This window comes from Furipterus horrens, unplaced genomic scaffold, assembly GCF_987537825.1.
Source record: "Furipterus horrens unplaced genomic scaffold, mFurHor1.1.pri manual_scaffold_7, whole genome shotgun sequence".
Taxonomy (NCBI): Eukaryota; Metazoa; Chordata; class Mammalia; order Chiroptera; family Furipteridae; genus Furipterus; species Furipterus horrens.
The window spans coordinates 137887788-137915633 of NW_028327177.1; the positions used below are offsets into that span (position 1 = coordinate 137887788).

Here is a 27846-nt window from a genome sequence, read left to right on the forward strand (position 1 = left end):
AGGAATTAGTTGTCTCTGGAACGCCGCTAATGGAGGAGTGCCCTCCCCTGATCCCTGCAGTCCTTGGTGCTGGGGCCACTTGGTTCAAGACTCCTTTTGCAGGGAAAGTTGTCTGACTGGTATCATGGGATCCCTGGCCTTTTTATTGGCCAAGGGCAGGCCAGGTACCTTTCCTGATAGACCATCAAGACTCTCACCAACAAGGAGGGGGTAGCTGTGCAGAACAAACTCAGGGGCTTTTCCCAGAGGATGGGGATGTGGGTCTGGGCAGGCGGAAGGAAGTCCCCTCTGGATTAGAGTGAGGTCTCTGGAGAAATGTAAATATTTCTGTGAAAATCTCATCCCTGTTCTCTTTTCATAGAGTATAAACAGCAGCACTCACAGTCTGAATCATGAGGATCTATTTGAATTCTTTAACTCACAAAAAATGTTTTGGGTGGTAATATGAAGTCTTTTTTTTTTTTTTTTTTAATTGCCATTCTTCAGATAACCAGAATGAAATATTTCCTGACATCAGGCTGGAAGGATAGACAATGTCGTTTCAACGTCTCATTGCTTCCTTCTAACATTAAAGCCAGGGTTCAAGTCAGCAAACACTTCCCTTTAAGAGCCTGTGGCGTGCTGCGTCCTCGGCGCCATGGCCCCTCACGGGGGTCATCGCTCTGGTAAAGGACACATGTGCCTGGGTTTTATCTCTTTTACTGTTCTATACTGTAATCGAGAAAAGACTCAAGTTAAAATTTCAGTGTGTGCATATAAAGTCCAATGTAGCTATCTCTCTATTTTGTTTTCTACTAAAAAAAAAAAAAAAAAAATCAGGATCTTTTCAACTGTTTAGTTTCAAGAGAAAACTCATACTTTTTACTCTCATGAGCATTTTAACATTCATCAGGGGCACGATAGTTGAAAAGTATCTAAAATTGAAAAAAACTAAAACTGTAAACATCTGGCCCATAGATTATTTTTTTTCTTATGGTTAATTTGGAAACACAGATTAAAATGAGGTAATATTAATAGGAGATGAAGGAGCTAATGAGTTATAAAAGATGGAATTCCTGACGTGAAAAGCACTATAATATTTAAAACATTTTCATACGTAAGAAGTTATTTCAGCACATGCAGAGAGCAGCGTTTTCATGATCCCTTGGGAATCGGCACATCTGACTTGGCCTGACGACTTCATTTGGGCGCCGAGTGACTCATTAGCTTCGTTCTTCTCCCCCCTTTTAATAATCTCAAATCATCGTGGTTGGAACATTTCACTTGACTCTCCATTTTCCAGTTCTCATTTTCAGAGTGGAGATATTCTTCTTGTAGATGTCAGTTTACTCAAAGTCTCTAGATTAATTTGCATTGGACGTGGCATTAAGTCGTGAAAGGCCAAATTGCTTTGAGTATAATGTAATTTTCCCAAAAGTGAATTAAAATGACTATAAGGAAACGGATTTATGCCGCGCTTGGCCTTCGAGGTTACGTCGTACACCTGAACGTTGTCCTTTCCTGCTGCCAGCTGGCTCGCGTGAGCCAAGCAGTCGGTCTCTCCCCGAATGCCAGGTTTTGGGGTGACGAGGGTTGGAGCAGGGGCCACGGCAAGGCAGGGCCGCACACCGCCGTGACTGGCTCTGAGGAGGACAGTGACCCTTGAGTGGCAGAGTGAGGCAGGAGGACCAGCTTCCCCTTGTAGTGAAGGGACCGTGGAGACCGCAGAACAGCGGGTGTCCGAATGGAGGGACGGGAGCAGCTCTGACGACTGTTGGGAAGGTGGCGAGGCCAGGGACAGCTTTCCGATGTCTGGCTTGGGCCACTGTCGTTACTGACTGAATGTGCTGCTTTTTGCTCAGCGCGCCGTATCTGGCGCAGAGTGCTTTAAGAGAACAAGAGGGAAGGTCCCTCCCTGCCGAGTTCTTGGCATGGAGTTTTCCTTGGTCATGGTGTCACCTCCTTTTCTCAGCTGACCGCCTCTTGATGAAGTCCCGCTGTGTAAGCTCTGACTTGGTAGGAACTAGAAAGCATAAATAGCATTGGGAGGGGAATACCGTCAGAGTTCTAGAAGCTGTCCTGGCTTTTCCTGGAGTCTTTTCCTACATTCCTAATATTTACTAAAATAGTCAAACCCTGGGGCTCTGGAACAGCATGTTAGCGCTAGTCACCGGTGGTCTGCATGATGCATTTTTTTTTTTTTTTGCCAAAAGAGTAAATGAGGTCTCCCTAAAGGGCTGTCATTGACACACTGGAGAGCAAGAACCTCATCTTCTGGAAGCTACAGGACATTGAATAATTAATTGCACCCTGTTGTCTAACTTCTCTCCGTAGTGGCAGCGCGGGGCAGGACAGAAAATAGTTTGTTCTTGAACCTGACTGTTTCTGCTAGCAAAGGCAGGTTCCAGGGACGGGACAGCATCTGTGCTCGCGTAAGCTGGAAGAGACAAAAATCACCAGCTTTCTTTGCTGCCGGACTTCTCAGAAGCTTTGCTCTGCTGATGTGCGCTGTGACTGCCTGTGAGCAGAAGTCAAGCAGCACTTGTCACACTCAGTGACCACAGAACCCTGTCTCCACAGAATGTCCCTGGGAACCGTTGCACGGGGCACTCACTGCTTTGCTGAATGCCACGTGTCCATTTTTCCAGAGGGCACAGAAGACCTGCCGTCCTGGCAATGGGGGGCCCTGAGCGCAGAAGGCACGGTTTTGCCCAGGACGTTCCCTCCGTAATCGTGGACGTGTTTCACTCTCACCTGCTTGTTGTGTGAAGCACTTCAGTGGCTTCAGGTTTTTTCTCAATTTCCTTGTGAGAAATATGAGGAAAACTGGACCCAGTCAGAAACATCAGATTTTAGTGTTACTCTTTTTAAGAAACAGATTTTGACCAGGTGTAGCAAGCATATAAGTTGCTACTGTATAATCATTACCGATCTGCTCATATTTAAGTTTAAAGACCAATTTTTTTTCTAATTAAAAAGCTGTCATAACAAAATTTTTATGTGGAAGATGCAAAAAAATCCTACCCTTTAATGCAGTACTCTGCATTTTTTCATATTTTTCTTGTAACGACTTTATTGAGGTATAATCCGCCTACTGCAAAATTCACTTGTTTAAGGTGTATAATTTAATGTTTTAGTAATATTCACAGAGTTGTACAGCCGTCACCACAATCAGTTTTAGAGCATTTTCATCACCCCCCTCCCAAAGAAATCCCATATCCTCTAGCGGTCACCCCCACTCCTCATGTTTCCCCAGCCCTGGGCAACCGTTAATCCGCTTCTGTGTCCATAAGATTTGCCTGTTCTGGACATTTCCTATAAACAGAATCATGTGATCCCCGCCCCTCTGTGACTGGTTCGTTTCACTTAGTATAATGTTTTCAGAGTTCCCCAAGCTGTAGCATGTATCAGTACTTCATTCCGTTTTCTGTCAGAATAATATTCCATTACGTGGATAGACCACATTTTGTTTATCCATTCGTCAGTTGATGGATATTTTGGTGGTTTCCACTTTCTCACTATTATGAATAAGGCTGCTGTGAACGTCCGTGCGGATTTTTGTGCGGGTTTATGTTTCATTCCTTGAGTGCGTACCTGGTAGTGGAATTGGGGAGTCACCTGGTAACTGTGTTGAAGCGACTGAGGATGATGAGGCTGTCTTGCATTCCCACCAGCAGAGGGCGGGCTGTGGGGGTTCCAGTTCTTCCACATCCCGGTCTGTGATCATGGTCATCCTCAAGGGTGTGCAGTGGTACCTCATGGTGGCTTGGACTTGTGTGTGCCCCATGGACGTTGAGCGTCCTTCCATGCGCTGGTGGCCATGCGTGTTTCTCTGGAGAAACGTCTATTCAGATCCTCTGCCCATTTTTAAATTGCTGTCTGTGTCCATGGGTCATTCATACATGTTTTTTGATTTACCCCTTCCTGCCACCACTGTCCCCTCCTCCCGCCTAAATTGAGTTATGTTTTTATTACTTAATTTTAATAGTTCTTTATATGTTCTAGATATAAGTCCTTTATTAGATCAATGTTCTCCCAGTCTGTGGGTCATCTTTTCACTTTCTTGAAGCACAAAAGTTTTAATTTCAATGAAGTTCAATTTATCTATTTTTTCTTCTGTTGCTTTTGCTTTTGGTGTCATATCTAAGAAACTATTGCTTAATCAAAGATCGAGAGGATTTACACCCACATTTTTCCTAAGACTTTTATAGTTTTAGACCTTACATTGAGGTCTTTAATCAGGTTTTAGTTAATCTTTTAGTAAGGCAAAGGGAGAGTCCAAATTCATTCCCTTGTATATGGTCATATTACTTTTTAATTCATGTGTCCACACACATGTATCTTAAAAATCAGAGTGCTTCTCTCTTTACTTTTGGTCTTCACTTAATAAGACATCAGAAAATATTTCTTTGATTTTTTTGCAGACTTCATCATTATTTTTTAATCCATACATAATATCCTATCAACTCAGTTTCCTATCGCATCCTCAATCTTCCCTGTCATATGGAACATTTGGCCTTCGTGTTTGGTGCTGCTATAAACATTTGTGCCCACGTAGCTCGTTGCCTCTAGAGAATTACTTGTGTAGGAGAGATTCCCAAGAATGGGCTTTGTTTTGTGTTTTTGGTCAGAGGTTATGAACATTTATTCTAGTTCCCGTTACGTGTTGCTTTTATTGGTTTCTGAAAGGGCTGTATCAGGTAACAGGGTAGATGCATTTCAGGCAGCTTCGCAAACATTAATGTTAGCCTTCGAAAAGGGTTGGCTAACTGGGTATAAAATGATAATTCTTAAAGATTACTTTAATTTCCATCCCTTTTTAAGAATTAATCTGTGCTTTTTAAAGTCCAAGTGCTACGTGTATATTACACGAGAAGGCAGCGTACCAATAACAACAGCAACAGGAGCCTTACCCAGCCACGTGTAATTAGTTGGCGTGTGTATTACTTCAAGTATAAGCTTGGTGACTCTGACAGAGTCCGAGAAAAACAGGGACCTAAAAATAAAAAGACAGAAGTTTACTCCTTGTCCCCGTGGAACTCAGAGTGGGCAGGACAAGCCGCTTGGTGAGGCAGTCAGACCCTGGCCCGCTCCGGCGTCCTGCCCCGCCCTGCCAGGACCCTGCCCTTACCTGTGTGTTCTGGGATGTTCGACATGTCATCACATTGCATTAAGGAGGGAGGGGGGAGAAGGGCATGCCCCTTCCCTTTGAGAGCATGAACTAGGGGCTGCTTCCGCACAAACCCACGGCCACACCTAGTGCCAGCGGTGCTGCTCAGCGCTGCCGTTGGCTCTGCGGCCACATGTCCAAGCGAGCATCGCGTTCCGGAGTCAGAAGGGAGGCAGATGTGGAGGGGTCGGCTGGCTGACCACGCCGCAGCCATTTCCCCGGTGCAGACCTCTGTGTCTCTGTAGGGTGTCCCTGCCCTGCCGCCTCTGGATTCACCAGCGCTAGACATCACTTGGTGCTCGTCCTCTCCCTCCACCACCCTTCACCTCCCAGCCCCCTGATAACATTGTATCATCACTGCAGAGTTTGCGAGTACAGTGATCCCTCACTTATCACGGGTATTACGTTCTAGAACCCCCCCACGACAGGTGAAAATCCGTGAAGTAGGAACCTTACATTTATTTTAGTATTTACTGTACAGTACCGCAGAATCCCGCGATAGAGCAAAAAATCCGTGATAAATAATTAAGTATAATATTTTTAAAAACCCCGCAATACAGTGAGGCCGCGATAAGTGAACATGATATAGAGGGGGACTGCTGTATACACCTCGTCTTTGGGCTGCGACAACATGGAATCAGAAGTCTGGGTCTCCACTTGGGGAAGAGTCAGCCCTTAAGCAGCCTGGGCAGCAGGTGCCTCCCGGCCACGGTGCCGTGGCTGCTGGCTGAGCGTCAGCCCCAGCGACCCCGCTGGGCTGCATTTCACTTGGGTCCCGCCGTCCCCCGACCTGCCTTCCCGACACCCAAGATGAGAGAAGACAGAGCTGGCTTAGATGCCTACGGAGCCTAGCTTTACCTCTGAAAGTTAAATCCTAATTCCTAGGCTTATTTTAACTTTGGGGTTTGTTAAGACAGATTTTAGAAACTTACATAAAGGCTTAAAACACAGCCAGGATAAATAGTGAGAGTTCAGAACCTGCTGGTGTTAACATAAGCTCAGGTGAACTCATGAGCTGTCATCCTCTCATCCCTTCTTTTGGGATCGTGTCTGGGTCTCTGTGTACCCAGTTCTATGTATGTTTAGTGAAGGTTCACGTATGCATGGCTTGTCCCCCTGCTGCACTGGTTGTAGCTAGCTTCATTTTAGATGATACACTCTTTTGGGTAGTTCCAAATGAAGTGTTTTATTATGACCACATAAATATTGCTCACAGCTGAGCCAAGGATACTATGAGTACCTTTTCCTTTTTATATAACTTTGTTTTTCCTGAAGCTCATGATAGCCTCATTTTTTTCATTTGCTTTGGTGTTCTTTGCATTTCTAAGTCTCCCCCCCCCCCCCGTCCCCAAAGCTCTTTAAAGTTCCTCACAGTACAGTTTTCTACATATTCCAACCTGTCAGATGGTGTATCAGTTCCCTTTTTATCCTGCAGATGCGCCCTGGGGCCTCTGTCCTGCCCACTTCTGACCTGGTTACCACCCAGGCCCCTGCTGCACACCTGTCATCCCGGGACTTCCCTCCGACTTCGTTCTGCAAATATCCTGCCCTCTTTCTTTTGTCGGATCCTCTCTTTCCTGCATCCCATGTCTGTCTCTCTCTTGATTTACCCACTTCATTCTGCTGGAACACATCCTTTAGTATCACCTGAGAAAGGGTTTGTGGGAAGAAGCTGTTTTTGTCTTTGCTCAGTCACTTTCTGCTCCCTTGTCCACTTCCATCCTCAAGTGTTACGGTTTGAAACTCAGACGTCTCTTGAGTTTTAACGTAGGTAGGTTTTGATGTGGCTCATTCCATTGTCCACTTTCGAATGAGCCACATAAACTCAGATGTCTGAGTTTCAAACCGTAACACTTGAAGATGGGAGGTGGTGGGAATGTCTTTTCTCCACCATCTGGAACGTAAAAATGCCATTTTCACTTCTTTGGTTATGAGCGCAATGAACATTTTCACGTATTTGTTTAATCTTTTGATTTTCCACTGGTGTGAATTATCCATTAAAACCTCCAAGAAACAAATTCTTTACCTAGTAGCACAAAACACAGGAGCTCGGATGCTTATGTCCCTCGCCTGTCCCCCCTGAAACTCAGGCAGCCCCCGCTGACGGGTACCCCCAACTCTTGGCTCTCATTTTCAGATTGCCTCACGCCCGTGATGGCTGTGAACATGCTCACCCAGCAGGAGGTCCCTGTTGTCGTCTTGGCCAAAGCTGACTTTGCGGGTTCCCTGGATTCAAAAATAGGTAAGCGGCTATTAACATGTAATCAGGATGATGTGTTTTTAGCAGGCTTAAGATCAAAATACTAGCCTGTTGCCATCAAGTGCAAGAGCAGACTGTTGACTCCGGGATCCATTTTGCCTCCTTGGAAAAATGAATGCTTCTTTATTGAATCACCCTGTTGGAAGAACTGCATTTTGAAAACATCAAGTATATTGATGGCTCCGTGCTTGTTGCTATGGAGAATAATAAAAGATGTCTTGCCCACGGGCCTTGCCAGGAGAGTGAGTTGGGGAGACTTGTACCTGTGATGTGGGGAGCAGTACAAGTCAGGGGAGAACCTTTTCGGAACTCAGAGCCCACGGCAGCGTCTGAGATGGGGCTCCACGCACAGACCCCCGGCGTGGGCTGGGCTTCCGGTGCAGGCTTTGTGGAGGAGCTGAACCCACACTGTTCGGGACAAGGACTGTGTAGCAGTCACACTGAAGGCGTATGTAGAACTGGAAATTGGATCTCCTCCGCGGCCTCACTTACCCGTGAGTGTTTTGAACGATCGTCACCTGACAGGAAGTCTGGGGAGGAACTGAGGATGACCACCTGGGACGCCCTGCCCAGGATCTGCCCCCAGGACGGGCCCGTGCGCATCCTTCCTGCCGCTGTAGGTTCCAGCCAGCCTCCCAAGGGCAGGCTAGCTTTTCTTCTCAAAATCTTGTTTTTCCTCACAATTCTCAGATCTGTTTTTGACGAAGAGATTTGAAGAAGCACCAACACAGGAAACAGCTGTTAAGCCATTCAGGTCATTCTCTTCTGACAATTTAAACCTAGAAAGTGTGTCACTTAAAGGAAATAACATCTTCTACGACTTGTATGCATTTTAGCACTAGTAAAATTCTTAACACCAGTAGCCATGCTAAACAGCAAAGGAAGCTCTTGTTGATGTGACTTTTTTTCCGTTTGGTATTTTGAGTCAAAGTACTGACAAAAATTGAGTGTTCTGAAGGGAAAAAAACCAACTTGATTTTTTTTTTTTTTAGGTGTTTTTTGGAAAATCATTTTTCCCGTTTTCTTGGTTTCCCACAGTTACATAATTAACATTTTCTAAGTTACTGCCTCTTGCTCTCCAAGAACAGAAACAGACATCAAACAAGAGAGGAAGTGGTAATTTTGCCGTCTCACCTGCACGTTATAAACACTGCACGGTGTCCCGAGCCCACGTGACCGACCCTGTGGCCCGGGACACTCTGTGTGGTCAGATGAATTCTGTGTCACAAACCCGCATGCGAACGTTCCCCCTAGTGACTCCAAACCGTACCCTTTGGAAGGTAGTAAAGGACTCTTCTTTCCCTTCTTGACCACGGACACTTGGCAGTGGTAATTTATTGCTTGCCGTCATGTGTCCACAGCCTTCAGTCTCTTTCGGGTCCCCTGTGAGCACGTACTGGTCCCGTTCGGTGTTCTCGGTCAATAATCTCCACGGAGCCTCCCTCTCACCCAGGATCCCGAGAGCGTGTCTCCCAGCATGAAACCCCCGCGTTAGCCAGAGCTCCAGGGAGCTTGTTCATGGGGATCTGACCTGGGCCTTCTGTGTATTCCCCTTCGTTCTGCCTCTCGGATGCCACGTGACGTGGTGTGTCCACAGGATGCCAGCAGTCCTGACAGGTGACCCCACAGCAGGAGTTCTCCCCTGGGGGCGATTGGGCTACCAGGGGACATCTGGCAACTTTAGAGACATTTTGTTTGTCACAACCCGGGGGATGCCCCCAGTAGAGACCAGGGATGCTGCCCGAACCCAGCCCTACAGAACCAACCACTGAATAACCTGTTTCCACGAATCGCTGATGTGGGTCCTACTGGCCTTGGCTCAGCTCCATCTCCTCAAGGGTACACGTGGGTGCAAGAATAAATGTCTCTTCAGAATGTTCTCTTGCCTCTGGGAACGAAACGCAGTAAGAAGAAACACGGGTGCCAGCTTCCAACTCCCTGACTAAGTGGATTTTTCTGGGGAGCTGGGACATGCTGGAGGAGCCAGCCTGCTTCCCAGGAGAAGGAACTGTCCTGTGTCCCTGAGGAGACTGAAGAAGAGGCTCCCCTCAAGACCTATGATCACTATTTCCGTGACAATAAGCATCCCAAAGTGCGTATTTTATAATCGCACCTATTTTTATAAAGAGACTAAGCCAAGGGAGGGAACGTAGAGGAAGCAGCACCAAGCTGGTAAGCCGCTTGTGTCCGGGCGGTGGCGTGAGCTGTCATCGCCTCTGTGACGAGCAAAGGTGGCAGCTCCTGGGAGAGACTAAAGCCGGGGGTCGGTGCTGTTGGTTGTTTTGTGATTTGGGCATTTGCAGAGGAGACGGTTTGTGTTTCTTCCCCTCTCATTAGGCATTCCCAGCACCAGCTCGGAGGACACCATCGTAGCCCAGAGGCTGGGCCTGTCCTACTCCGACGTCATTGAAACTTTGCCAGACGGCACGGAGAGACTGAGCAGCTCCTCCGAGGTGGGTCCCCGCGGCCCGGGCCTAAGGACCGACTTCTAAATTCATAACCTTGACAGGAGTCTGATGAGACATTTGCCTTTGGGGCAGATTACAACCTGCCAGGTCACTCGTCCCCACACCTAACAGTCTTGCAGGCTCGTTCCTTAAGCTGCGAAAGTGAAATAATAGCCCTTTTCAAGATCTAGAAGTTGATCGACTAAGCCAAGCCCAGTTCTAGAATAGTATGGTCAGCACAGGAGCTAAGCTTTATTGTGGGACCTTTCCGCGGGACAAAAATGACCTCTGCCAGGAAATCGCTTTCGTTCATGAGCTTCTGGAATGTAAAAGCAGTGATGCGTGGGCCTGACGGACTTTCAGGAGAGCTGGTTAGCGAGTGCGCCATGATGGTGGGTGCCCGTGGGAGGCGGGACAGAGGAAGCGCCCTCCCAGGGTGAAGGCGGGTCCTGCTGGGGAGTTCTGCGCTTCTGGCTACACGTCAAGCCCTTAATGAAAAGAGCCGCTTTTGATACACAGAGCTGCGCTTTCTTAGGCCTTATGCCTCCTGACCAAGAGCTTCCTGAGGGCAGGGCCCCCAATGCCCACCCAGGCCACGTGTGCGGACCACCTCCCCGGGCTGATTCCAGGTCCCCACAGTCCAGCTGGTGGGCAGGCCGCGCCAGCCTGGCCTTGTTCTCTGAAAAGTGTCAGGTGAAGAGAGAGTTTCTCTTTTCTGCGGTTAGGGTTCTGCCCTGCTGGGTGTAAAATGGCAGCATTTAGGCACCGAAGATGCTTGCTTCTGCTTCTTCAAGCTGGGGCCCCATGTTCCTTTCCTGGCTCAGTTGCATTCCTGCTTTGGGGCAATATTGAATTGTGCTTTTCTGGATGTTTTTCCCCCCAACAGAGGAGCAGTCATTAAAAACACATATCACGCAGTCCTTTACTGGCAGCTAAATGCTGGCGTTTTATGACCTTCGCAGGGGGGCTTGGGGAGCCCGGAGCCAGGGCCACTGCCATTGGACAGCCAGTGGAACCTTGCATAGGGGCCTCCAAAAGGTTTTAATTTCTTTTAAAATCAGAAGGGAAAAGTGAACTTTTAGGATCAATAATTATCACTTTTATTCAACACAGTCATAAAGTATAATTTTCAGGGTTATCTTAGGGAGGAAGGGGCCCATGAAGGCAAAGGCACGTGGGGCCCACGGACATCGATGCACAGAACCACATGGGGCTGGTGTTTGGTAAAGGGTCTCCTTCCCTCTCAGTTCACAGGTATGAACCGGCAGGATGCGTTTCTAGCCCTGACTCAGAAAGCCCGGAGGAAGAGAGTGGGTGGAGATGTGACAAGTGACAAACTGAAGGACTGGCTGGTCTCGAGGCAGCGGTACTGGGGCACGCCAATCCCCATGGTCCACTGCCCGGCCTGCGGCCCTGTGCCTGTGCCCCTGGAGGACTTGCCCGTGACCTTGCCCAGCATCACCTCCTTCACTGGCAAGGGGGGCTCCCCGCTGGCCACGGCTTCCGAGTGGGTGAACTGCCCCTGCCCGAGGTAAGGGGCCGCGTCCACCAGCCGAGACTGGCCCAGCGCCCTGCTGGGGTTTCAGACCCCCTTTTCCCCTGGGCTAACGCTGCTCCCTTTTTTCTGGGGCTCCCACCAGGCTGGACAGAATACCATCGGTCTTTTGGGACCTTTGGGTCTGGGGCCCAGCCGCTGTGATGGGCGCCCCCTTCCCTCCTCTGAGCTGGGGGAGCAGCAGCGTCAGCTCACATCTTTCCCAGAAGGTTCCGCTCCAGCGTGTGGGAAGGCTACGCACCGGCATCACAGCTTCCCAGCCGCCCCCTCTCTTTCACGTTATAGTCCAGAGAGCTGCCTGGAGACGAGAGGCAGAGGTTTCTCCCCTCTGCCCTGCAGTTTTCCCATCTCGTGGCCGCGAGAACAACGGTGGGCGTGTTATCACAAGGAGCCACGTAGAAGCCACCACAGCGAGCGTGCTGGGGGATGCGGGGCTTGTTCTTCCATACATTTGTGACAGGCCAGAGAGTTGACAGAACAACATAATCCCGCTTCACAAATGTAATTTTTATGATGCCTCGCCAGCTGATGACTTAAATAATAACCGATACCAAGCTCCAGCATTTTCCTTTGTCCTTCTATGGAAAAGCCATTTTTCTCTGCTTTATAGATCACGATGAGGATGTTTTGAAACGATTTCTTCCTCTGCCAGGACAGAGCTGAGTTCGAGGTTGGTAATTAGGTCACCCCACTTCAGGCTGGGGCCTGTGCACTGGCTGAGTGGCCTTGGGAAGGTCACCTGACTTCTCTGAGCTTTGATTTCTAAAACAGTCCCCTTGAAGGGCTGCTCAGAAGACGAAATTAACACACGGAATCCTGCACAGTGGCCCCCACATTCAGTAAATATCATAGGAGTGAGACCACCATCTTCCCATCCTGCCTGGACCCCAGTCCTCCCAGCCCTCCCAGCCGCCCTGCCCCACCCATTCACAGCAGCCGGGCCTCGTTGTTGGGAGTGAGGTTTCCTACATGGGCTGCAGATTCCTGGAGGGCAGGGCCTGGCCTTGGTATTGGTCAGCGCGCCCTGGGTGGTTCTGTTGAGCAGACAGGGCTGAGAGACGCCAGGCCAGCGTGGCCCAGCGGGCAGCACAGTGCTGAGGACTGGGGGCGCCAGAGCCCAACGGAGGTGGGCCCCTTACCCTTGAGCTCCAAGACCTTGGGTGGGTTTCTTAACCTCTCTGAACCCTAGTTACTCTTCTGCAAAATGGGGTCATGAGTGGTGTCCACCTCAGAACCCCAACGGTCATTGGGGGGTTAAATGAGGTCATGCCTGTGAAGCGTGATCAGTGCCTGCTTCCCAGTGTTAGCATTATCACTATCGGAGCTAATAATGGTAATTACGTCACTGTCACCACCATGTAGCCCTCCCTCTAGTGAGTCACCTCTTCCATCCCAGCCAGCTGTGGTGTCAGCAGGAAAGCGCGTTGCTGTCTGTAAGTCCAGTATGACCATTCAAAAGAAAATTGGCATGGGCTGGCGGCATGGCCACGTGCCATTCCTTGTCTCAGCCGGGTCCTGCGTTCTCCCCCTAACTTGTACGGCTGAGGGGGATGAAGTAACCCTTATCCTCCAATGACTTCCCAAAATAGTATCTGTGTTCTAGTTGGTTGCTCTCCAAACAAAAAGACCTGGCTTTCATTTAGGCTCGTACTGTTTCGATCAGTGTGTTAGGGCAGCTGTGGGTGCTGGGACACATGATTTCCCGGGGGGTCTCTCTGATAAGCCCCTATCCCCATGGACCACTGCTGTTCTCAGCGGGAGCCCCCAGACTAAAATGCAGGAGGTTCCTGGGAGTCCCAGCATCCCCCCCCACCCCACCAATCTGGGGCTCCTGTCTCTGCTCAGCCACTTCCATTTAATAAGTGAGAGGAGGGGAGTGGCTGTTTCTTTGGGTAATTTTGTAAAGCCAGCATGAACTCTTTCACAGATACGAGATATAAGGACAGCCCCTTCTTTTATTTAAAAATTAAAAACAGACTTGAGCGCTTGCGTGCCAAATTAGCAGAAGGTTCATCGCTTCTTCTTGGGGCTCCTCATGCCCCTCCTCATCGTCCAAGAACCCCCAAGGGCTCATACGGCCCAGGGGGCGGCGTTTGGACGGATGGTTGGGGGAGAGCCTGGAGGCTGAGCTGTGTTCTGCTATGTGGCTTCTCATTTCCACTCAACCCACCCCCCACTGGCCCAGGCCTTGAGGGGCCTTCAGAGTTGTTGAGCCCCCTCCTAGGCTAGGCCTGATGAAGGGCCCCACCCTCTCATGGGACCGTGGAAGTTGTGGCTTTTGGCACCCGATTCCTTCATTCCTCAGGCCCCCCATCCCAGAAAGGTGCTTCACAGCTGGTTCGGTGTTCGGGCCCTGGCGGAACCAGAGCCACACCCCCCATGGGATCTCCCTCCCTAGGAAGTGGCTTGCTTGTTCCTCTCAGGCCCTCCCATGCCAAGGCTCTCCGTTTACGTTCTTGACCAGCAGGTCTGCCTTCACCCTTCCGGTAGCAGCCTGTGTTCAGGCAGTGGGTGTTGGTAAATGTGTACTGAACAGCTCTCTGGAGGGGGGGCTTCCAATTTGTAGTGTTGCCGGTTTCGGAGGGGTGTGTCCTCCCACCAAGGGCTGGTTTTAGGCTGCCTGCTTGACATCACTTTTCACAGAGCGGGAGGCGGTGCCCATGGTCAATCCTCACCAGCTGGGATGCGGTGGCTTTGGGCCTCAGGGTGATTTATCTTCTAAGGTCACCCCAGTGGAATTCTGCACCCCACCCCCGAGAGCAGAGATTTTAAAAAGAAACAAAACAAGTTCCTTTTTTCAGTGCAATATCTGGCTACCTTTGGTTTTCAACTTCTCTTCCTAAATTGATTTTCCTCTTAAGCATCATCAAGTAGGCATTGGCTGAAGGCGGTCTCGACATGCCCGGAATAGAGGTTAATGTGCAAAAAAGACCCTCTTGTTTTGTTTTAGGGTGTTAGGGTTTCTGCCAGGTTAAGTTCGGAGAAGTGGAGAATAAGGCTTTCCACTGTGAGAGGGTGAAACTTTGATTCTGTAAATTCCTTTAAAACATCTCACGTCGGAGATAATACAAAGAAGGGCTTTCTCTGAATGGTCTTTTCCCGACGTGGCATTGTCCTTATGACATTCCAGATTCCTCCTCGTTACCGTAGCTTTCTCGAGAGCTGGCGGAAAGCTGCATTCATATTTAAAAGAAACCAACTGATGAACCTCGTTTCTCTCTCAGGTGCAAGGGAGCCGCCGAGAGGGAGACAGACACAATGGACACCTTTGTCGACTCGGCCTGGTACTACTTGAGGTACACGGACCCGCAGAACACTCACAGGTAGGGCCCCGCCCGGCCCCCGGGCGCGTGCCGGTCTGGGCCTCCCCAGGGGCACGCACCAACATGGGGTCACAGGTGCGCAAGGGTTGTTGGGGGAAACGCCTGCGGAGAAGGAAGGGTGAGGGAGCGGGAGTCGGCAGGGAGCACCCTCAGACCGTGACGCGGGCCCGACACCCGGGAAGGGAGCCCAGGAAGGACAGGGACCGGGTGAGAAGGGCCTCAGACCACAGAGCAGCTCTGAGCAAGTCTCCACCGGGCCAGCAGGAAGCCAGGCAGCGCTGCTCCTTGGGAGAGCCCCAGGTCAGGCAGAGGTGACGCTGCCCTGGCCCGCTCCCTCCGGGACGGCGTGGTCACCCCGCAGGTTTCAAGATGGAGCTGCTGGGACACGTGCTCCTTGAAAGAGATCCCGTAAAGGGAGTGTGTTGTTAGGTGATTGAATTCTATTTTCGTGGCCAAGAAAGCCCCCAGTGCAAGAAAGATAAAACCCAGGAAAAGGAAGGCAGTGCTGTAATCCTACCGCCTTGGCCCCGCAGTGGCCTGCGTTCGTGCGATTATAAAGACCTAATGTTATTTACTTCACGGAAAATAAGGACGTAACTCTGCAGGGAGGGTAGGAGGTCGGGTTTATGAGAGCTAAGAAACATCACCTCTTCTCACTCGCTGTTCTGAATGGCATCCCGTTCCGTGCTGTTTGGTTTGAGCTGTGTGCGTGGGTTTCCTTGGAAAAAAAAAAGAAAGAAAGGAAAGAGAACAGTAAGTAGACAGAATGAGAATGATAGAGCAGAGCACGGGAAAAACTGCAAAAAAGCCTACTGTGCTGAGACCCCTCACCCGCCTGCTCTTGTCTGTGGGAGAACAGCTATTCTGGAGCCCCGCAGCCCATGTATCAAGATGCCCCGTTTTTCTTCATTGACTGAAAAATAACGTATTTCCAGTGAGCCGGGCGCCCCTGCCCTTCCTGCCCGGCCCGGCAGTGTTGCGGCTCTGGCATGGGAGGTCAGGCCGTGTGAGTGGGACTCTATGAGTGACAGGAGCCAGCAAAGGCAGGGAGGGTGCAAGGTGCCGTGGCGGCTGGGAACCGCCAGGGTGGCCCCTGCCGGGTCTTCCTTCTCGAAGGGGCTGGGGGGCATGCCACCTAGTAACAGCTGGCCTAGGACGCAGGGGACCCAGGCTCTCAGCCTCCCAGAGTGCTTCAAAGGAAAAGGTTCTCACAGATGACAGAGACTAAACGACAGTGACGGGAGCCCCCTCGCCTGGTGAGAGTCCATCCTGGGGCCTCGCAGCTCCCAGCCTGGGAATGCACGTGGTCCGTGGCTCCCCTCACCACGTCTGCACTGGTGTGAGCCTCACTCAGCGGCTTCCGGGCAGATCCAAGATCCAAGCTGTAGCTGCTTTCAGCATCTCGGCCACTAATTTATTGTGAAGTGGTTTTGGGGCCGAGGACCATCCTTGGCTCCCCTTCCTTTTTTGTCGCCTGGATCAGTAGTTGGATTTCTCTGGGGAACCATTTTTCACAAAGAAAAGAAACGATTTTCACTTGACTAGTGTGCTGGTACAGAGCCTGGGGGAGAGGCGACCGGCTGCGGGAGGGAGGTCACGCGTGGTGGTCGGACGGGCTCACCCGCTTAGCGGCGAGCTCTTGCTTCTCCCCGGAGCAGAGCCGCCTAGTCCATGCTGGGGGGGAAGAGGGTGCGTTTGCGGCGGGAAGAGGACTCACAGGTATTTGAAACCGTGGAGCACAAGTCCATTGGGTGGCCTCTGGTCTGTCCCCAGCTAGCACTGCCCCTCCCCAGGGACAGGCCCGGGAGTATGACGATACCTTAATTTTAAGATCTCTGTGGACTAACTCTATTACGTGAGAGTTTTTGGGCTCTTTTCCGACTGTTATCCTAAATTTGCTCACTGCATTCAGGAGCCATATATAAGCTCTTGCTGACTCTCTGCGTTTTAAAAATAAGATTGAATTTCTGTTTTAAAAATGAACATTTAGGATCTACAAGGTAGTCCCCATTGTAAAGGACACATTGCCCCCTATTGGTAAGAACTTAAAGATCTTGATTTTCTATCATAATAAAAATTAAAATAAGTCTAGATATTCAGATAGGCATTGTACAGAAATACCTTTTTATTCACTGATGTATTTTCCTCTCATCCTCATTTTATATAAAAATTGCATTTGTTAACGTATGTCAGGAATAGCTTCCGAAAAGTTTTTGTAAATTGACACTGAGCTGATGTTTTTTTCTCCTTTGTTACATAAGGTTTTTCTCATTATATTTTTAAAAGGCAGTCACTTTTTCTCTGGCATAATTTATTTCAGGGCGTATGCAAATAGCAGTCGGTCTGTCTCCTTTATGCAACTGTAGCAAAGCAGGTTTCTAAAAGAACGACCATTTCTCTTTCTTCCAGGCCTTTTGACCCAGCATTGGCAGACTATTGGATGCCTGTGGATCTGTACATTGGAGGGAAAGAACATGCCGTCATGCACTTGTTCTATGCGAGATTCTTTAGTCACTTTTGCCACGATCAGAAAATGGTCAAACACAGGTGAGTGCGTGTACTGCTTCGCAAAAGAATTCAGTACCATGAACAACAGCTGCAAGCGGGTGATGGGTCTTCTGAAGCGGGGTACGTGTAGGTCGCAGAAGAATTCTAGTTTTCAAGCATGTTTTGGAGGTCACGGTCAGCCTGAACTGTGGGAAGTGCATTTCTGTTGCCTCATGGGTCTTCGCGTGGAATCTCACCCCCAGCTGTTCTCTGTTTACCTGAGTTAAATAATTGAGGTTTTTACTTGAGAGGCAGAGAAGAGCCATTTATAATGTTATATGACAGCTTTTTGTAGCTTCTCATGTGAGGTCATGCTTGCCTTCTGCTGCCTTAGTGTAAGCTCTGTCCCTAAGCTGGACTGAATCCTGCCTCGATATAGCACTCCGATAAAGGTATATAAATGGATTAAAAGCTAGGGAATCACATCGTAAATCCATTGGTAAATTCCTTTCCTGTTGGCTTCCGGTTTAGTGCCCCCTGTGTTCAGAAAGATGTGTGTGTGCTTTTTCCCCGTGAAGTATGTCATACATTTAAAGATATATGTAATGTGTTATATGACTTAAAGAGTAAAATGAAATGCCACGCACCCCCTTCTCAGTTCAGGACACAGAGTATTACAGGTTCCTGGGAACCGGGGTGCCCTCTCCAATCCTGTCACTGCTCTTCGTACACCACCACCCCCTCCGCCAGCAGCAAGCCCCTCTCCTGAATCTTGAATTATTCATTCTCCTCCTTTTCTTTATGAATGCATCTTCTCTGCATGTATTTTTCAATAGCACGTGTTGTTTAGTTTTCCTGTGTTTGGGCTTTGCGTGAACAGGACGCTGTTTCCTGTAGTCCGGTTGCTTTCCTCACTCGGCGTTTTCGGGATTCACCCCCGCTGCTGCATGGACGTGTTTTGTTCCTGCCGCGCGGCCTGGGGGGGCCTGTCCGGGGGCTGGGATTCTCGTGCGGGGCTTGGCTCACACGTCCAGAGCACCGTTGCTGGTCGCTGACACAGTTACGAATAGAACTGCTGTGAATGCTCTCGTGCGGGGTTCCTGGCCCACGCGTCAGCGCGGCTCTGGAACTGCTCAGTGGTGGGGTGTGAACACGTTCCTTTTCCCTCCGGGACACCGGATTGTCCCAAATTGGTCATAAAACCTGCTCTTCCCCCAGCGGAGCGGAGGCCTCCTCGTGCTCGGCCTGCGTCCTCATCATCACAACAGCTTTACGTCTTGACAGACTGGTGGCTGTGGGGTGGATTGCTCTCTGCGTTGTATTTGAGTGTAAGAACACTGCTGTCCCACAGAAGTCTGGCATGTGTGTGCTGTGTTTACGGACCTCCGTGTCTCCTCTTCGTTAGACCCCTGTCTGTGCCTTTATCCTCATTTCTTCTGGGCCGTCTCCTGTCGATGGCAGGAACCCTTTACTTACTCTGGGTGCTCATGCTTTTTCAGTGGTATGTATTGCAAGTGTTTTTCCCCGTTCTTAGCTTGTCTTACTTTTGTGATGTCTTCTGATGAGCAAAAGCTCTTCATTTAATTTAGTAAATTTTAATAATCTTTTATTGCTTTCCCTGGCTCAGTACCACCCATTTCCCTACTGGTAGGTAGTGCCCTCTCCCTCATAAAGCAGGTTTTCATACGTACGCAGCGGCCTATTTATAGGATCTCTATCCGTCCATTGGTTGATTTGCTTTTTCCTGTGCTAGTTATTTACTGGCTTTGCGTCAGCCTTACAAGTCTTAGTATTCAGTAAGGGAAGCCCTCCTACTTGGGTCTTTTGCTCTAGGAGTATCTTAGCAATGACTGGACCCTTGGTTCTCCTGTGTAAATTTCAGGTTCAGCTTGTCAGACTCCACAGAAGTACCCGATGGGCGTGTACTTGGAATTGCTGATGCCTTTTCTCATTTTCCTGCATACACTCTGATCTAAACATCTGAAGTTATATCCCTTTGATCTGAAACACGCTTTAGAGTATTTCTCATGTTCTTTAGTGAAGGTCCATCTAGTAGTACTTCTTTGTGAATTTGCCAGCTCAATGACACATTTAAAACAATGTGCGTGTGTGCGTGCGTGTGTGCATGCATGTGTGTGTGTTTATATCTTATCTGTTTTTTCCATGCGTTTTTCATCAGGAGAATAAATCGGGCTCACCTGTCTGCTGTTACTGCCAGGACCATAACTCCTGGGATGTATTTTCAGTTGTTGTTGTGTTTTCTTTTTTCCTTTTTTCTTTTTTAATATAACATCCTTTAGGATCTTTTTTAACTGCAGAGAAAAGGGGGGAAGATATCTCATTATCTCCCCATCTAGGTAACGCCTGTCAACAATAAAAAAATAAAGTAATAAAAAAGTGATACATGTGTAAAATTAAAATTTTTAGCTGCACAGCAAGGGAACACTCCATGCCCCCCACCCTCCAGGCTCCTCCTCAGCCTGCCAATGGTTTCTTGTGATTTCTTCCAAGAAAATATTTTGCATATCTCCATGTTTCTATTGATACATTCATTTTCAAATGTTGCATATATTACATGTCTTTTGCTTTTTTGTTTCAATAATATATCTTATGATCTTTCCACATCAGTGCATAAAAACTTACTGTTTTTTTTTTTAATGTATTCATAGTATTCTGTCATGTGGATATGCCATAATTTATTTAAATAGTCATCTTTTTTTAATTGCTTTAAAAATCCAGTGACTATTTTTGGCGGGTATTTGGAATCATACCTGTAGGTTCCAGTCCTAACACTGGGGAATGCTGGGTCGAAAGATTTGTGTTTTAAATTTTTTGATAGCTAAAAAGTGACCTTTAAAACCTTCGTAATGCACGGAAGTTCCAGTTTCATTCAAAAGCATCACATTGAAAGCTCAAACCTGCTCCCCCACTCTGTCTGCACGCACGGATTAAAAATCTACTTACAGAAGGCTAATTTAGTATATAAATTAAATACTTCAAACAATTTTCTTCTCATTAGTCCCAGAGAGCTTGGCGTGTAAAAATAAACTGATCTGCGTCAGGACACTAAATGCGTTAACAGCATTAATCCTCAGCTATAAATTAGTTACAACGCTTCCGCCCTGAGTTACTGAATCTATGATTCAGCCTTGCATTTCTCAGTTCTTCCCTATGGAAACTTCTTGACCTCCCAGATAAAGATTAGTTGGGAATCGCGTCCTGTTACTGTCCCAGTCTGCTGGATGTTGCACACCCTCAGTGACTGTTTAAATAAATTTAAGTTTAAACCCTTGATATAAACAGATAAAAGTTTATGTCCTTCAAAGGCAAGGTTCTGTCTGGGTTAGGAAGAGTCAGGTCGAAGTTAAGTACAAAGACCAAGTACGACATGAGAAGTATCTCTTTCTCGCGTTGGTCTAGAAACAAAGACCATGAATGATTTCTGGCTCTTCAGCATTGGGGCACATTTCTCTCGCTTGTGAACGATTCTTTGTAGAAGTAACAAATGAACCAAAAAATCACTCAATAGTTATTTTAAGATACAGGACAGGACCTGACTGCTTTTATGACTTCTTCACAGTGGTTTAAAACTATATTTGAGGAGAAAAAACATTTGCAGCATTTGATATAGTTTTAAAATATGGTTTTTGGTATGACTTTATTCTATTCAAATAAAGTTCTAATTTGCTTTACCATCACCTTTAAGGGATAGCTACATGGTATAAATTGAAGTATTTTGGTTTGTTTGTTTTTTAATCCTTTAAAAGAGAATATTCTTCTCTACCCTCCCACTCCGAATGAGGGAGAGCTTTATTCTTAAGTATCCAGAAGTCTCACCTCTGCCACTCAGCACAGTGGTCAGGGTCCCTCCCGTTAAAGACATCAGGGCAGCAGGGCGCTGGCCGCCTGGCTCTGAGCATCATGGCTTCGTCAGAGGCGTTTTGCTAAGCTTGTGCGCCAAAAATGGAGGGAAGACCAGCCACTTCCTGGGATGAGTTGTGCAGAATGTGCCAGGTAGCGCTTTCAAAAGCCTCCAAACAACTTGACCAAGCTGGCCAGGGAGGGAAAATGGAGACCCGTCAACCCCATACGACTTTCTGTTTCTCTTTACTTATCAGCTGTTGTTTCTGAAACCCACGTAAATCAGCATGTTATGTCTACTTCTGGGTTCCTTTGCAGTAGCATCATCATTTCCGGAGGGGATTGAGATGATGGCTGGTCCCCTTCCGCTCATTTCTCAGCCCCTTGGCCTCTGTCTCAAGTAGTAGCTCTAGACTGGGAGCCCTGAGACCTCTGTCCCATGCCCAGCTGGACCACTGATTAGCATATGGACAAAAAACCTAACCCCTTTGGTTCTCAGTGGCCTCAGAAGTGAGGAATTCTGTCACCTCTGGGCCCCCTTTTCCCTCTGTAGTTCTGCTGAAATGTCTCCAAGTATGAACCATAAACAACAAAGGTTTAAGGGGATAAGATCATCTTTTCTGTTTGCTAAAAGCGTCCTGGCCCATTCTTTCACCACCTGCACATTTGGGTTTGCACTTGAATGTTCCGAAGGTCTCTTTACCCTTCACAGGAAGCTGGCCTCTGGGTGACACAGGACAGCAGCTGCCTTGGCTGTGTATCTGAAACACCAGGCTAACAATTAAGCCAGAATTAATGTCAGCAGGAAATTTGCAAAAGAAGATATACAAATGGTCAAGAAACATACTGTAAAGTGTTTCCCTCACCGGAAGTCAAAGAAATACAAATTTCACAGCAGTGAGGTGCTATTTTCCATAGAGCAAAGGGGGCCAGGAGGAGAGCCGCTTGCTCGCTGCAGGAAGGCGATGTGGGACAGGTTCCTGAAGAGCATTTGGGCTAGATATAGTGAGAGCCTTAACGACATGTGCACTTGGGACACACCACGTATACGCCAAGAAATCTATCATATGGAAGTGATCAGAAGGGCAAGCTTAGGCACCAAAGTGTTTGCGTATCATTTCAAAAGCTAAAATTTTTGGATGTCATCTAAATGCCCCAAAGTGCCGAGAGAGAGTAAATCAAGTACAGCTCATCTGTATGGAGGACTCTTGTGCAACTCTTTAAAATTGCATCGCGAAGAATGTTTAATAAACATGGAGAAAGGCGACTGAAGCAATGAGAAGTGGAAAAGTTAAGATATGAAATTGTAGATACGATTCACTAATCGCTGCCTTTCTCTGTACGTGCACCGTGCAAGAGAGAAGACTATAAAACATCACGCCCGCATGTCAGTGTGAGTTTTCTCCAGATGGTGAACTTACTGAACTTATTGATGCTTTTATTAGTTTTTAATGCACTTCTGATTTTTTTCCAGATTTTCTTAATGATCATATGACTTTATAACAGAAAAACAACCCTGTCCTTTACAGCATGTATTCTGCAGCAGGGAACGGCGCCGAGCCTCCCAGCTTGGTTCGTGGGTGTGGTAGGTGTCCGCTTTGGCTGGACGTCACTCGGCACTAGGGTGTCAGGACCGGGATGGCCGCTGCAGGGGGCATGTGGCGGTGGCGGAAGGGTTGTGGCTCATGTCCACGGACCTGAGATACAGAAGCCTTTTCCCTCCCTTTGTGAGCAACACTGTAAACATGGGAATCTTGTTGGTTTGTGTTGTTGCTCTTCCGTAGAACCCAGAGAGACGCTACATCCCCCGAACTGAAATTCTCCCAGCAGTTTGCCGTCCACAAAGAGCAGCAGTGTCAGGAGCTGCTGCCACGCTGTTGACAGCCCTCGGCTGACCCTGGAGGGCTCAGCGGCCCGGTCCTCTGATCCCCCGGAAGCGGAGTTGCTGGGAGAGGGGAAAAGAAGGGAAACAAGGAGAGGCGTTGCTCGGCTCTCACTGTATTAGTAAGGCCGCCTTCTGGGCTGTGGGCTGGCCGCTAGGAAATAGGAACAGGGGTGTTTTAAGAATGAGCCATGGCATAGAGCTTGGAAGCTGGCTAGTGATGTAAATATGATGGTCCCAGGACGAGGAAGAGGAGGAGGTGCACTTCACCTGGAATGTCCATGCTAGACGCTGTTTTCAGAGGCCCAAGGCTTCCTGCTTTCTCTTTTCTAGATCTCCACAGTAGCCGCCTGACCAGGTCAGGAGAGGGGGTCGCAGGCTCTCGGGCCTTCATGAGTAGGTCAGTGTCCACAGGGACTGGTTTGGGCTCTGACGAGTCCTGAGATTCTTGTAGCCACGTCTTGGTTAGTATGTTCCTTGTATGCAACGATTTTTATAAGGGTGCTTAAAATAGCCTTTCGGTCTGTGTTCTGAAATTCCTTGTTTATCCCTATTAATTAGCCACCCCCTACCCCACCCTCCCTCTCAGCTCCTTCCTCCTCTTCCTCCCTCCCTTCCTCTCACCAGCCCTCCCTTCTTTCCTTTCTTAGTGGGACGAAGGTAACCCTCAATGACCAGCAGGTATGAACTATAATTTCTGAAGTAGTGCAGTCCCTACCATCAAGAAAACTGAAGAGGTGGGTCACGTTCTGGTCACTGACCATTGACCTGGGTGCTGGCTGCACTGGTGTGTATGCTGTGAGAACTGATCAGGTTTCACCCCTGGGATTGATAGGATTTTCAGGGGGTGTGCTGACCTGCATTTGAAAGTTTACTTTTTGAGGAGCGCAGCCTTCTGCAGACCCGCCGGCCGGAGTGGGGCTCAGATGCTGGCAGGTTGCAGGTCTGCCCATTCCCCAGGGGGTGGCGGTGTCGTGCCGCCTGATAAACCAGAGCGGACTCCGTCCGCTTCTTGTGGCTTTGCCTGCCCTTCTTGCGGACTAAATACTACTGATTTTGATTTCTCTTTGGGATCTAGATTGTTCCCTCCCTCCTCCCATCGCAAAGACATCTTTTTGAACATTTCTCTTAAGAGTGCCCAGAGCCGTGGACTCGCAGTGAGGACCAAGAGGAATGGCCTCCAAGACTCTGGAGCCTGAGACAGTAGCAGATGGGCCCTCGCGGCTCCCAGCACCGAAGTGGGGGAGGGTACAGTCTGTTTCTTTTAAGTTAGGCAGCAGCATGTACACACACACACACACACACAGACACACACACACACACACACACGAGCTCCTAACAAGATTTTAAAATACAAAGGCCAGGAATCCTTTTTCTAGTTGGTCCTCATCTCTCTGTTCCACCCTTCCCACTCCTCCCTCCCCTAAACCCACTAGAAAGTTTCCTTGAAGTCTTCTCTGTCCACACAGCCCTTGTGACCAGGGCTGCACCAGGTACAAGTCGGGGGGCTGTCCAGAGGCCTTGGTGATGCAGTTCATCTCGCTCAGGCAGCCTCGTGCCAAAGGAGAGCCTATGAAAGGGAACAGTCAGCCCTCCTGCCTGTCTCGCTGCAGCTGAGTCTGGTTTGTTCGGCCTCTTTGAAAGTTACTGGTTTTTTTGAACCTCTACAGAAAAGCCACCCCGTGCAAGTGAACTTGAAGCCCCTCTGGGTTTGCCGATCGAATGGGACCTCAGGCTGCGGGTGGTGTGCGTGGAGGACACCCCTCGGCCGCCCGTGTGTGTCCTCACGAATAGGAGCTCTGGGCCCGTGTCAGCCGCTGATGCCGCCACACGTCGCTCTTTGAGTTCGGAGTTGCTCACATGCCTCGCAGCCGAACCAGGCGGACTCTTCAGAATAAACCACTTCCGATCTGAACTCAAGCCATTCAGTACGAGGGTCAGCCTTGACTTGTCCTCCTTAGAGGATGTGTTTGTATTTTACTATTCAGCCAGTAAAATACTAACTCTTTTCTAGAAACACACACTATAAATAAATCAGAATCCATCTATACTGTAGAACACGAGACAGGTGTTTAAAAATGAGATAGGTTTGTATGAACTGCTGCAGAAAAAAAAAATCCATTCATATTAAATGAAATATCACAAAGTAACATACATTATGATCCTGTTGACTTAAATCCCCCCCCCAAAATCTCTACAACCATCTACACATACACAGGTTTGTATGGAACAGTTGTTGCCAAAAAGTCTCCAGACTTTTTCAGGATTTTCACTAAACTATGAAGAATAACTGCCCCCTCAGAGGGGAGTAAGCCTAGGAAGAGGGATGTCATGTTGGGTGGACAGAAAGGATAAAATCGTGTATAATTTGTATGATTTAAAATTTCCTAAAGAATGATCCCAGTCTGCCTCTCCGTTTACAGATAAAGATAAGCAGACTGATGCTGAGAACAAGTAAGGGACTCGCCTTAGCTCCCAGAACTCCCTGGGAAGCAGCGCTGAGGCTCCGCTGCAGGCCTTCCACACCCGGAGCCTGGGCTCTTTCCCCTTCTCCGCAGCGGAGAGAAGTTAGCACCTGCTGGCTTGACTTAATTTTCTCACCGCTTGTTTATAAGGAGACATTTGTTCGAGCAGGTTTACAAATGGCATTGCTTAGCCTACCTGTTTTCAGGGAAAGTGGTTCTCTCTGCCCGTCAGCTAGTAGGGTTTTTATTGCTGTTTTCTGGATGCTTTGAATTCCTGCCCCATCCATTTTCTTCTCCTGTTATTTTTTTCTCAGAGAGCCTTTTCATAAGCTGCTGGCCCAAGGCCTTATCAAGGGGCAGACATTCCGCCTACCGTCTGGTCAATACCTACAGAGAGAGGAAGTAGACCTCACAGGTAAGAGGGGCCCGTTCAGCCCCATGCAGGTGTGTGCAAAGAACCGAAGCCAGGCCTGAGAGCCACTGACCAAGGCCTTGGCCGGGGGGAGAAGCCAGGAGAGGGGTCTGCTGGCCTCCTGCTCTCTGAGCCTCAGCTTGCTCAGGGCTGGGCCTGGCTGTCCGCTCCTCAGCCCCCTCCAATCCAGCTTAAGTGTTAGCTTCTGGCAGGATGTTCGTTTGTAACAGAGAGCCAGCCTGCGCATCGCCTCCTGCCTCCTGGCCCGTGTTTGACAGCCCCTCTCTCAGGGACAAAGCCCCCAGGCCCAAGAGATGCTTTTTCAAGACTGGGGTGCCGTCAGGGTTTCTTCCCCCGTGATCTACAGGCACAATTGAGAGCCTGTGGGGGGCCACCTCTTTCCTGCTCCGCAGTATCCGGAGCCACCCCGTCCAGCACGCCCCTGGTGCAGCGCCTCTCCCTGATCCCCGGGACTCCCCTCTCCTCCCCGCTATATTTTCAGTCCCCACCCTGCATTTTCACTCTCTGCCACTACGAGGATGTATCGTGTGTGCCCAGCGTGCAAACGAGAAGGAAGTGACAGGTTCTGAAACGGGGCGGGGGTGGAGACAGAGGCGGCTCTGAGACACCCCCAGCACCCTGTCCACGGCACTTCTTAGAAAACCAGAACACGGTGGGTGAGATCGGGTAAACCCAACACCCCTTAGATGGTCGTCAGTCTCCTACACCAAACACGAGCGGGAAGGATCAGGGGGAGACAGTCCGTGAGTTACCTAATTAAAGTGGTAACGTGTCCTCTTAGGAATGGTCACCATGGGAGAAAAAGAAGAAGCTGAAGAAGCAGAAATGGCCATGTTTCTCCCACACGGACCAGAGGGGACAGGGGCTAAATCCAGGGGCAGGTACATGCCCGCTGTGAGTGAGGCACTGTCAGCCTGGCGGGCGGCGAGCCCGCTGTGCAGGGGTCCGCAGGCTGCACAAAGGCACCAGCCGAGGGGCCGAGTGGGGCCTGACACCAGCCCTGTGCCAAGCCACACACCGCTGGGCCACCTCTGTCAGGCGAGGGCACCTTTTTCTAACTTCTCAAGTTCGCTGCCCAGACAGTGCCTTTTTCCCCCAGGGCGTGTGCAGCCTCAGGAGCAGAACATCTCCCTCTGCTCTGATGTCATCGGGCCACACAGCACTGTGACCGTCTTCTTCCCTTCTCACGCAGACTTGTCCCCTGGGATAGAATCCTTGCATCAGCGGGGCAGGCCTCCCTCTACTTAATGGGTGTGCCTCTCATGAAGTATGGCTTTGGCTTTTAGGTACACACCGGTCCCTTGGGAGCTGGAAGGGACAGAAATCCACCCAAAGGTGGGTTTAGCGCAAGGATATAGGGGCATCTCCCAAACGCAGCTGCAGGGGAGGCAGCTGGCCTTCCACATTCGGGAGGTCACCAGACCACTTCTCCCTCTTCTCGGGCCCCTGGCTCCTCTTCCTGCTTCTCTCTCTTCTTCTGCCCCCTTTTCCAGGCTTGCATTCTGCTCTCCCCTCATTTTAGTTTACAAAGCGACCATGGGGAGCCACCGTGCCAAGTCTTGCCCCGTCTCTCTAGGTCTTTATGGTTTCAGTGTCCTGCATCATTGAAACAGCTTCTGTCTCTTAGTTCCAATTCCTGAGGGAGAGGCTGAGCCTTGTCAGATGCCCGTCCCGGTCCCGGCCACAGGGGCTTGGCAGCAAGGTCACCTCATCCAGACATGGCCATGTAAGGCCTGCTCCGTCAGCACCATCTGGACCATGGGGTGTGGGTGGGAAGGAGACACTTCTAAGAACAGGGCGCGGTGGGCTGGCACCGCAGAGGGCACCACGGTCATTGTGGTGCCCAGGGAGTTCCCTCCGTGGCCCTGACGGTACAAGATTGTGTTTTGGTGACTAAGACATGGACACCGAGACAGGCCTGGAGGTGAAGCGACCTCGCTGGGGGCTTTGCTGCTCTGAGGCTCTCGCTGGTCAGCTGCCAGCT

At 49.3% G+C, this 27846-nt stretch overlaps 1 protein-coding gene across 4 annotated transcripts in view; it reads left to right on the plus strand.

The window, feature by feature from the left end:
• Window positions 1-27846, plus strand: part of LARS2 (leucyl-tRNA synthetase 2, mitochondrial) — a 108883-nt gene that overhangs the window by 66142 nt on the left and 14895 nt on the right. For all 4 annotated transcript variants that reach the window (XM_090284623.1, XM_090284622.1, XM_090284625.1 and 1 more), the window contains 6 exons: window positions 7287-7391; window positions 9747-9862; window positions 11104-11387; window positions 14636-14734; window positions 17144-17281; window positions 25744-25844. In XM_090284623.1, coding sequence (XP_090140749.1) covers window positions 7287-7391; window positions 9747-9862; window positions 11104-11387; window positions 14636-14734; window positions 17144-17281; window positions 25744-25844 — 843 coding nt within the window. The remainder of the gene's footprint in view (window positions 1-7286; window positions 7392-9746; window positions 9863-11103; window positions 11388-14635; window positions 14735-17143; window positions 17282-25743; window positions 25845-27846) is intronic.